The 12170-nt window shown below is 30.5% G+C and overlaps 1 protein-coding gene across 8 annotated transcripts; it reads right to left on the bottom strand.

Annotated features, from left to right (window-relative positions):
- Positions 1-6065: 6065 nt before the first annotated feature.
- Positions 6066-9392, bottom strand: LOC137828107 (uncharacterized). Of its 8 annotated transcripts, none has more exons than XM_068634546.1 (3): positions 9174-9392; positions 8839-8987; positions 6066-6945 (listed from the first exon to the last, which is right to left on the bottom strand). In XM_068634546.1, the coding sequence occupies exon 3, from the start codon at positions 6939-6941 to the stop codon at positions 6162-6164; it is 780 nt and encodes a 259-aa protein (XP_068490647.1). In that variant the 5' UTR covers positions 6942-6945; positions 8839-8987; positions 9174-9392; the 3' UTR covers positions 6066-6161. The 8 variants fall into 8 exon arrangements, with proteins under 8 accessions (XP_068490647.1, XP_068490649.1, XP_068490645.1 ...); XM_068634548.1 differs by having other exon boundaries at positions 8839-8932; positions 9174-9390; XM_068634544.1 differs by having other exon boundaries at positions 6066-6941; positions 8839-8932; positions 9174-9312.
- Positions 9393-12170: the final 2778 nt, after the last annotated feature.

Here is a 12170-nt window from a genome sequence, read left to right on the forward strand (position 1 = left end):
ATCTAAATTAGCTACCAAAGTTTTAGTTACTCATACTTTAGATTCTAAATTAATCTTTAAAAGATTAATAGAGACTAATTTAGAATATAAAATAGTTAGTAGCTAAAATTTTAGTAGTTAGTGGTTAAATACCAATTTAGAAACTATTTTATATTTTTTTGTTAATAATAGAACTATTTTAAATATCAATAATTTTCTTAGTTTATGAAATCATTTCTAATTTAATCAAATAGAAACTAATTATTTTAGTCTGTAAAATTAATTTCTATTTAATAATTTTTTATAATGTTATGACCCGTGATCTATATACTCAACCAACCAACAATGTAGTACTTTTTGGGTTGATTGTAGTAAAAGTTGAGTGATAATAAGAACAAAATAATTTTTTGATTTTTTTAATGTGCGGGTATTGTATCTAAGGACTTATCTATGGTACATTGTAAAAAAATTTAAGGTATAATGGGAACTTATCGAGTAGTACCAAGAATCACAAAACTAATATGCAAACATATCAAGAGTAGTCGAACTATTAAGTATAATTTTCATAAATTTTTAGAGTCATATTTTTTCAATCTCCATTATATTTAGGTAAATATGACGGGATTACTTTATGGATAATATCTTTTTCTACGCAATAATCATTAAAGAAAACACATTAATCATTTATATTTGATCTAATTCTTTTAATTTTTCTATTTAATTAATTCTTTACTTTGATTTTGTAAGTTAAGAACATATTAAACGTTTCATCGTTATATTTTACTATGTACAATTTAGTTTATCTAGAATTATCACCCATAAAGGTTATAAAATAATTTTTACCATCTTTAGATATGGTTTGTTTTGAAGTCAGCAAAATTGGTATGAATTAAACCTAGAAGTTCAATTTGACGTTCTACAAAATGACATGTTTTATTTGTTATTGTATATTCTACTAATGTGTCGCATTTTCTACTTTGTTTGTCATGAATGTTAATTAATCATATTCATTGTAATTTAATAACATACGAAGAATTTGCATGTCTTAATCTAGGATGTCACAGAAAATAGGAATCATATAAGCAGAAAATTCAAATGTAGATTCATTGATACCTTTAGAAATGTTAAGTACAAAAAGACATTGATTATAATATCTCTTCCCTACAAACACATCATTCTTTGTTATAACAATCTTATCAAACTCAAATGACATTTTAACCCCAACCTTTCCCAACAATGCTATAAAGATTAAATTAATTATAATAGATGACACATGTAGTTCGTCACTTAAAGTTAAAGTATTTTCAAATTAAGTTTTAAAATATTTTTTTCTTTTCCTAGAACTGGAGTTGTCCTTAAATCACTAACATATACTTTTTTTTCTTCATCTCCCACATCGGTGTAGAAGATAAACACGTTTTTGTTTGCCTCAAAGTCTACCACTAATTTGCTCACAACACCGATGTAGGAGGTAAACACATTTTTGTTTGTCTCAAAGTCTACCACTCATCTGTTCACAATGGTCACAATTTTCACTTTGGAAACAACTATAACAATTGTATCTTCCCCTTTAGCTATATTTGTCTTAAGAATATTTTCATTCTTGACTTTATGTCTACATTGAGGTGCATGATGACATGCCCTTTCACAAACAAAACAAGTTCCCTTCTTTTTCAGGGTGAGGTTAGATCCATTGGGACGGGAAAATTTAAAAAAAAAATCTTCTTGTGATTAAGTTTTTTCTCGTTCCTTTTTTGAGTTGGTTTGTCTTCTACCATAATTGTCTTAGCAAATAATTCTTAGCTCATGCAACAACACGTTCATTTTTATTACTGTCTTTGATGATGATATGAGTGATAAGATCCGATAGTGATATTTGTTTATGTATGTGCTTCAATTTTTATTTGTAGTTAGTCTAGTTACGAAAGGTTTTCAATTAGCAGTTCTGAAAAGAATTCATCGTGTAGGGTTTGTGTTTTCTACTTTAATATCTTCAAGCAACATGTGACATATCTTGATGTCTTAATCTTCGATCATTTTCCAGCAATAGTATTTTATAATAACAAAATTTTGTCTAACCATGTCTTCTACAATGTATTTGAGAGTAAGAAAATCTCAAATACATTTGACTTCCTTATAAGAGCAATAGCAAATTGTTGGATAATGTGTTACAAAAAGTGCGACAACATACCTTATTCACATGAGTCAAATCGTCAATGTGCTTGGTATAAAATTAGGTTTAGAAGTCATAAGAACAAAAATAACTCTATATATGTCTAACAGAGTAGATATTTAAATCTTTAAGATTGTAGTAAAAGTTGATTGATAACATGAACAAGATCGTTTCCTTAGGAATGAATGAACATTGCCCTTATCTGTGGTATGTTGCACAAGCTCCCAAGGTACAAAATGTGGCCCACAATTTTGTGCACACGAGTCCACCTACTTTTCTACCCACTTTGATGGTATATGGAAAGTCATATTATATAAGTCCTTTGAGAGTTTATAATCCAAACAATGTAAGACTCATTTTCCTTTTGCAATACTCACAATGCATAACAATGAAAACCCTTCAATTGAAAGGTGCTTAATCTATGATATTGATATATGTTGCACAAATATTGTTTCTATACTTTTGTTATTAATCAAATGAGTCAAATAACTCAGAAGATTTTGTTGTGTTTGTTACCCTCATGCTTAGATTCTAAATGTAACTAAGTTTAAGTTTTACATGAAATAACAATAAGTAAGATGAACAATACATAAGAAAGAAAACCCAAAAATCTATCATTTTAGGATTTCGAGTTGAAAATGATATCTTAATTTCTTATATAAGTTGTTCATGATTTCATTCAAAAATACTTCCCAACTTGTTTATTTTTTACTTCTTAATATTTTATTTCAAAGACTTTTTTTTAAAATGATTTTACATTCTTTTAACAATTATTATCTAATTTAAAAGTTGTGCTTCAAAAACTATAAGTTTAAAATGGTTCATTTCTTTGGGTATTAACACTTAAAACTTAACTCTAAATGCTTGATTAATCATTTGAGAAACAAACCAGTAGAACAATTTGTGCAAATATGTGACAGATAATAAGTAGGTGCTACTATAGTCTATCATAACATAAACAATGACATAACATCTTAAATGAGGGAGAGTAGGAACAAACGTACATGATCTGAATGTATTATCAAGTTTCAAAAGAATTTAATTTTTTTTGAAACTGTATATCCAAACAATATATTTATTATGAAATATTATAATTTTGTTATAAAAATAAATTATCTTATAAAATTCTCGTTAGTCTAATAACCCAAAATAAAAACATAATTTTGTAAGATTTTCGATGTGATTTTTCTTTCTGCACTTTCATATATTCTTGGAATCCATAATAAATGTGAAAATACGATTTTGTCTTCCACTACAAAAAGAAATAAAATTCTAAAATTCTGGACAGTTTTTCACCTTCTTCGTTCATTATATTTTTCTAACTGTTGCAATTCCAAGCACCCAAATATCCATTTGAACTCGTTGAAGATTTCTTGGAGGTTCTTTACGCATTTTGGGAAAATTTAACAATTTGTTTGTGGTTATGTGGTGAAAAAGAATATATTTTACTATTATTGTTCACTAGTTTGTCAATGTGCCTCCTGTCATTTTGTTTTTCGTATTTTGTAAATAGTTTACATTACGTATGTCGAAATCCATTTTGTAATATGAAATTGTTCACCGTATTTGGACAATTCGAAAGTAATTTTTCAAAAAATATATTTCGGTTAACTTCCAGTTTATGTAATATCTAAAATATATTTTGTTAAAAAATTATTTTCGAAATTGATATTAGCTTTTGGTCTATGTAATCCGAAATATATTTTTGTTAAAAAATCATGTAATTCAGAATATATATTTGTCTTACGAAAATTGCTTAATCCATACCATTTTTCCAAATCTGGTTATTATTATAATTATATGTTATTGTTATAATTATAATATAATTATAAGTCTTAAATAAGACGGGGTGAATTATTTTTGAAATATTTCCGCAAATATTGAAGGTAGAGTGAAAGACTATGAAAAATCAATCAATTAGAAAATTGTTCAGCCAATTAGAAAACTTTTTTTAGTTTGATTCCAGAAAATCAGCCAATTGTTTTTGCGAAACATACGGTTCTTTATACCAGCAATTTATAAAAATCAAAGCTAAAGTAGTTTAAAGAGTGTAAGGATAGAGAGATTCACACAAGATGTTTATATTGGTTCACTCTTAACCAATAGCTACATCCAATCCTCATCTAACCACTGAGAATTCATTATGTAATCAAATCTAGATTACACAACACACGCCAAGAGTGATAATCTTGAACCTCTCAACAACACACACCACTCTTTGGCAACGAAACACAGTTTTCAGAACAACCCTCTGAAACTGCACAACACCAAGTCACACAAAAATACAATGATTAAGGAAGAAGGGAATAGAATAGAGCTGGGTAAAATCAAATATTAAAGTTTAGAATTACAAGACAATCCTATTCCACAATTTGAGATGATCCAAAAGCACTTTGAATTCTTGAAAATTTATTTTGATTGATCTCTCTTTCTTAGTTAATGATCAGGAGTGTAAAACAACATGTTTATACTCCAATCAGATGATCAAAGCATTTAATTCAAATAACCAAAAGCAGTTTGAATAATTTAAAACAGATTGGTACAGCTTAACAGAATTTTGTTAAGGTTTTTAGAAAAACAACCAGTTGAATTCTCGAAACAACCGATTGAATTGATTTGACAACAAAGTCAAGTTTTTCAAAATCCACTAAGTGTAAAACAACCGGTTGAATCGACATTTCAACAGGTTGAATTTTCACACTCTTTAGAAAACACATCTTTTTCAAAAAGATTAAAATTCAATTAACCTTGGATCATCATAAAGAATGGATTAACAAATTCAAATACTTCTAGACACACACTACAAGCAGCAAAGTCTTCAAACATTCCTCTTGAGTTTGAAGACATCAAAGCACCTTGTTCAACAATTATGAATTCCATATTATTCTATCGAGAAGTTATCTCACCCTTTCAATTAATTTTAGATTATATAATCCAAAGATTCAACAAATTACACAATCCAAAATATTCACGCCAATGCACCTCCATAACCATAACTTCAAACATTTAACTTATTTACATAAGGGTATTTCTGAAATTATAGAAGTTATTTATGAAATTACAAAAGTTATGTCTGAAATTATAGAAGTTATTTCTAAAATTATAAAAGTTACGGGGTGCCTCAACAACATATGGAAGAAGCAGCCTTCTCGACATTCATTTATGCTACTGTATGAAAGCACAGACCGAGATCCGTTGCAATGCTTGTTTATAACTTATAAGTGGTGAATTTGAAAAGCAACCCCTCCATTTTCGCATAACTGTTTGACTTCCCTTTTCTCCCATCCACTCATTAATAATATTAATGCTATGCATTTCACTTATGTGTTGCTGATTCCTTGAAACTAGAGCACTCAACATACAGTGATATTATTATAATGAAGAAAGGAAATTGCCCATGCGTAGTGCTATGTTGACTTTACAGCTTTCTTTACTTCACTGGATGAGTCAAACACATGCAGTTCAATTCAATAGTCCACAATGCTGCTTTCACAAGAGAGAAACAAAAATATAGCCTTGCAATTGAACATAATGTTATTTCGTTGATTTCAAAATACATCTTACAAAAAAATAACCCTACATTGCCAACTTTTCTCAAAGTCTTCCCTATTATATACAGGAATGAGGTAAAGCCCTTTGATATTCAATTCAGTTCACCATTCTATTATTCTCTTTAGGTTGATAATCAACCATTATTTTTATAGAAGCATCTGCCATGCCATCATAAAACTCAGCCTTCAATGAATTATGCACTTAACCACTCTAGTACTATTTCTCATCATTCATGAAAAGCTCCTTTTACCTCGGATGACATAAAAAATATTGAAATTCCCAAGGTAGAGGAATGAAAAATCATACCTAACCAAATCACCTACATTATCATGCTTGTTTAAACTTTAAAGAACAACTCTACTACAGCATAAAAAAACCATTTTATTTATAAACAATATTTAGAGATGGTTGAAATTGCACAATAGCCTTTAAGAGCTGAAGCATTTTATTGAGCTAACTAAGACCTTTTCTCATCACCTGTACCGCAATTATCATCAAGGGTTCCAGTTCCATCCAGCCACTCCTCTAGTTTAGCTTCTTTACAAGCTTTGAAATCATCATATCTATCTGATGATGCTGACAATAAATCAATGCTAATATCACTAGCCACAGGCTGTTCATGTTGAGACTCATCTTCACCCTGAATTGCTACAGGAAACTCTTCAGTTTTGGCAGCCCAAAAAGATGAAGTGATGTTTGCAGATGAGACTGTCAATGGCAAATTAGGGTACGTCTGTGGCTTTTCATCCATGGAATCTATGGATCCACTAGCATCACGCTGTCCCCACTTGAAGCTGCTAGCCTTCTGTTTTGCTGACATCAAAACATTTGAAAAATAGTTATTTCTTTTTTCATTTCCCTCCTGAGTATAAAAACTAGCTCTTTCTGAATGAGAACGTGATAATGGACTGATCAACCCTCTTTTCGGCTGTTTTGTTCCTATAATTTTCAGAGACTTCTTAATCTCTCCAATCATCTTATCAGCTATGGGAAATCCATGCTCGTTCATTGATTGAACCAACGTGACAGAGTCCTCCAAATCTTCTGTGTGCAAAGTTGTTTCATGAGATTTCTCATCAACCTTTTTCTTAGCCCCGATGACATTGGGTACTGCATTTTGGGCATGCTGTTGGATAAAGAAAAGCCCAACAGACGGTTCGTTCGCCACGTACTTGGTCATCTCTGCCATGCATTCACTTATCTCCACAAAACCATCTATGACGGAGAAATCACGCATCTTCCTGGAGTAAAATCATATTTCATCATTGTTGTTAAAGGAAACAAAACAAGATATCTAGGTAAAAGCAAGAGAGTAACAAATTGAACTGAAATATTAGCCCGTACATAAGGAAAATTTACACAACCAATACATTGATACATTTCATTCTGTGATCGAAATCCTGAAGAGTGTCAAAGCATATTAATAGTTTCAATAGAACAGATGATACACACACAATTAGATGTACATTCTGAAAAGAAAAATGCTGGGTATAATCAATTGCTACAGGCGGCATCAGACACAATATGTGTAATTCTTTTCTAAAGCATATTATGCTAACATTTTGATTGTTCAGTTAGGATGAGAATGGCATTTTGAACTGAAAGGATTCCACATTTACCAGAGTGATTCAGGCATAGGATTTAAGATAGTAAGCTTCATTTAAGTTTGACCACAAATTTTTTAACCTCAAACATATATGAATGAGTTCCATATAAATTCTATCCCTATTCTTTCCCTCTATAGCGATGTAAAGCTAAAACCTATTGAAACATACCCAGAAATTGTTGCATCATTTATGAGTACGATTGAAGAAAATAGAGTAGTAAAGCTGAACTTGGTAATGGGACCAACAGAAACAAAAGGAAATAAGACATAAATTGATAATTATGGAGGCGAAACTTAACTGAAGAGCTTTAATCCCAAAAAAGGAATTGTATGGAGGAGAGACAAGACAACTATATATAAGCATCAAAAGGGAAAGTTGTGGTTGTGGCAGAACAAGAATAGGGATACAGGCTTGATTAAATTTAGAGAGGATTTGTATGCATTTATTGGCCACGAAACAAAGAGGAATTGTTTATGAAAGGAGTCTAGAAGGCAAAACAAACATGCCAAATCAGAAGACCCCACACCACCATGGTTCTAACAGAACTGGAGAAGTCCAAGGGAAGTTGAAAAAAGGAACAGGAAATAAAATAAAAAATGAAGAAGGACAACATGCAAAGTTTGAGAAATGATAAAAAAAAACATGGAAAATCACTCAAAAAAGAAGACTATCTCAATCAAACATTTTTCTAGAAACAAACTGGGAACTATCTCAAATGACATAGAAAGCAGATAAGAGAAACAAGGGAATACGTGAGATATGAATTTCAAGAGACTTGCACAAAACTATTATACTACTTTACCAACATTTTTAGACTGTAACAAACAAATATTCAAACTCACGTAGCATTAACTATCAATGAATTTTTTTTATCCACTTATCCTGAATAGCATTTCCTATTTGCACTAAACAGTAATAAACCTAACATGAAACCATTCAAGGAGCATTTGAACCCCAACATGAAACCTACACTCAGAAATCAAAATCATAAAGGTGGAAACTGGATAAACCAACAGCCTCCCTTAACATGCTATTGTTCCTCCCTCCATCCCTTACCCTTATCGTCTTCCATTTATACAAATTTCATATTTGTTAAACAAAGTTATAAGTATACAGTACCGCCGCCCCCAAAAAAAATTTGACCACTTCAATCCTTAATCGCAAAGGACCAATACCCATAACTCTCTACACATACATTTCTCTCCAATCAAATACACCAATACAGAAAATTAATCAGATGCAGACTTATGATGCGCGAAAGCCAGTAGGGTTGTATCCACGATGCAATTACCAACATGGAAAAACCAAAAAGTATACTGCACCCAAAAAAAATGATTTTTTTAATCCTTAATCACAAAATGATCAATACCCATAATTCTCTACTACACAAGAGTTTTGTGTCCAATCAAATACACCAATACAAAAATCAATCAGATGCACACTTGTGGTGCGTGAAAGCCAATAGACTTGTATCCAATCTGCAATTACCAACATGGAAGACCAAGGACAAAAAGAAAAACAGCTTACTATTAGGATAACATCCAGAATTTCACATAAAACCATGGTCAGAGGAGATCCATCCCCCCCAAAGGGCATTTGATGCGAGTATTGATGTCAAATCCTACAAGCATTTGAAACGAAGGTTGACTTTGTTGCTGCAAAATCGATAGTCCTAGCTGGGAAATCAGCTCTAATTAAAGGAAGAAGGAAAAAAAATGATAGGAAAAAGGTGATCGATTTGATTTATTTGCGCCCATGTGGAGCGATGATGGTGATAGGAGTTAAGTAGGTTAGTGAAAAATTAAAGAGGCTTATGATTATTGTGAAGAAACTGTAAGGAGAAGAAGAAAGAGAAAACCTACCCTGCAGTGGGAGCAGTGAAGACAAGGTGTGAGGAAGTATTGGAAACAGCAGGAGGAGAGAGAGTCATGCTAGTGCCGCGCCGTTCGTTTGGTTCTGTAGAAGTTACACTTACGATGTGGTCCTTGTCTTTTCTTTATTATGTGTTGGCGTCCATAGTCCACCACCACACGCGATGCAACACCGACAGTGACACAAACATAAATTCGAGAACAGTATATGCGATCACAGTGTAAACAGTTCTTTTTATAGGGAAATCCAATCACCAATCATAATAACAAATTTATTATCTTTTATAATAATTATCTTTAAAAATATCTTAACACTATCAAAGTAATTTTTAACTTATTTAAATTTTCCATCTCTTTAAATATTTTAACTGCGTAATTTTAGTCTTACAAAATTCAATTCCTAATACTTTAAAAAGACCGGAAAAAATTGGATAATTAAAATAATATCATTAGAAAACTTCCCTTGCTCCAATGGTGATTAACAAACTAAGACTAACGACTTTAGTTTGTTTTATGTGATTATTTGTTTTTGATTTAGAATTAGATTATTACATATATGAGATTTATTATATAATATGTAATTTTGATCCTTTGTTTTTATTTTGGAATAAAAAATATTTTGAAAAGGAAATTTCTACATTGAATGAGGCATGTAGGTACTGCATCTTTTCCAAATTTCTACATTTGTTGCCTCTCTAATTTATTGTGCAATCTTCTCCTGCACAAAAGGGTGATTGCAAAGTTTATAAAGAAACCAGAAAAGATCAGTTGATGATAAAACTCAATGAAATGTCTCTAACGTACTTTTGGATCAGTTTCTTTCAATTCTACAAACCTTGACATCGTGTTTGTTGTGAAGGAACTTTCCCAAAAATAACAATTAACTAATGCAAAATGTTTGTTGTGTTAATTAGTGCTTATGAAACTTTTCATAAATTAATTAGTCATTAAGTGGAGCGAGAATGACAACGTGTTTGTTGTACAGTGCATCAGCCAAAAACTTATCATTGTTCCGTTCGAACCAAACCTGCTTTTAAAAACTGGACTGGTTATAAGAAAGTTTGGATTTTTTTAAAAATATACATGTATTTTTTAAAAACACAATGGGTTTTTTTTTAATGGAATAATTAAAGTATGTAATTAGATAAATTGAAGAAATGTTTACTTTTGTATACTACATGTTATACCTATTAATAGAATTACAATAAACAAATATTCATAATTTAATTTAAATTTTATTAGTTCTTTTAAATAATACAATGAACAAAATTATAATTCTTTAAAATATAATTTTTAGATTTAATTTTAATATTTTATATACAATATAAGAAAAATGTAAATAATTTTTAGATTTAATTTTAATATTTTATATACAATATAAGAAAAATGTAAATGGATTGATGGATAAGTTTGTCTGATTATAAATATAAATATTGAAAGTATCCAAGGATATGTTTCCTTCTATATCAACGCTCTTTTTACTTAAGAAATCAACTATAATATTGAATCTAGTCTAGTGCACATCATAATCTATATCAAATTCTCAATTGCACTAACACAGTAAACATGTAACATATTTTCACTCTTTACTTAAGATTGAGTACTAATAAACATAAAAAAATGAATGGACGTTGAAGATGTTAAAACTGACTTGGTACACAATAGTTTAAGATTTCTGAATGTATCTCTTTGACTTAGGAAAAATATTATTTTGGGCCAAATTTTCATGCATAAAATATTTTCAACATCTCTCATGTCTTTCATTTCAAATTATCTGCTTGACAATAACTTCAATTTTTGAATCTCCAACCTATTTTTAAAAGTTTTGATCATGTTATCCATATACAAAATTAGATAAACCCAATAACTTTTTCCACCTCCTTATGATAAACACATGCTTCATAAGGATTTTTGACATACTTATGACACGTGATAAACTACCTAAATCTCTTGTATCACTATTTTGGAAATTACTCCAACCCATATAATGACATTCACAATTTGCAAATCATGTCCTCCTTGTCAGGATTCTCATCCAATTGAGAAAGTAGTATATTCTCCCCTATATAATTATGGCAAAAAGTAGTTTTCATGTAAAGTTAATTTTCATGCCCAACTTTGCTACTAGAGGAGTAAATAGTACCTTGATGGACATGTGTCTGATCATCAAAGAGTAAATCTCATGATAATCCACATTTCAGTTTTGAATATGGGCATTAATTACTAAAGGAACATTATACATTATGGGAATAATATTGGGTGCTCTAAATAATTCAATCTCAACATTGGATGCTTCATAACACAAGCATTAGACTTTTTGAAGACTCATTAGCACTCAACAACTTTTCTTCTTTTGGCATCTCCTCCAAATCTTAAGTGTTGTTCTTCAAAAGCAAAGGAAAATTATTGACATCACCATAATTTATTTGTTAGATTCAATCGATCATTATACTTATACCTTGTGGGAAGTTTTCTCACCCTAGTATGCATTCACTTTATATAACACAGTTTATGTGTTTGGACAGTCTCAACTCCATACTCCAACTAGTGCAGATGTTGGTATTGCTCATAAAATTCCATTTTATTTTGCTTTGACGTTTCAGAAGGTCATAATTTAGTTTCCATTTGCTAGGTAACCTCGTCAAACTTACTCGAACTTCCTCCATATTTCATATTGAACATGATCATTTCATAAAATGTCATGTCCTTACTCAAAATCATACCTACTTCAGATGGTGACTAAATTTTAAATATTTTTTCACTCATGCAATGTAAAGTACAAACACCTTTATTTTTTACCTTCATCTCCATTGTAGTACATTTAACTCTGATACTCTCTTAAAGTTGAATAATCAACTCACTAGCCAAAATAAACCTTAATAAGGTCTTGAAATTATTAATTGTGGACAGAGACTAATTCACCACAAAACATGTTGTGTTAATTGCCTCAACCCAATTTTCTATTCAACTTGTAATGAAACACCATGT

This window comes from Phaseolus vulgaris, chromosome 7 (assembly GCF_000499845.2).
Source record: "Phaseolus vulgaris cultivar G19833 chromosome 7, P. vulgaris v2.0, whole genome shotgun sequence".
Lineage (NCBI taxonomy): Eukaryota > Viridiplantae > Streptophyta > Magnoliopsida > Fabales > Fabaceae > Phaseolus > Phaseolus vulgaris.

Excerpts from the sequence above, each read along its gene's own strand:
- LOC137828107 (XM_068634542.1), bottom strand. The coding sequence starts at position 9,241 with ATGACTCTCTCTCCTCCTGCTGTTTCCAATACTTCCTCACACCTTGTC. Across the intron at positions 6,946-9,173 it reads TTCACTGCTCCCACTGCAGG|GAAGATGCGTGATTTCTCCG; the intron begins GTAGGTTTTCTC and ends ATTTTACTCCAG.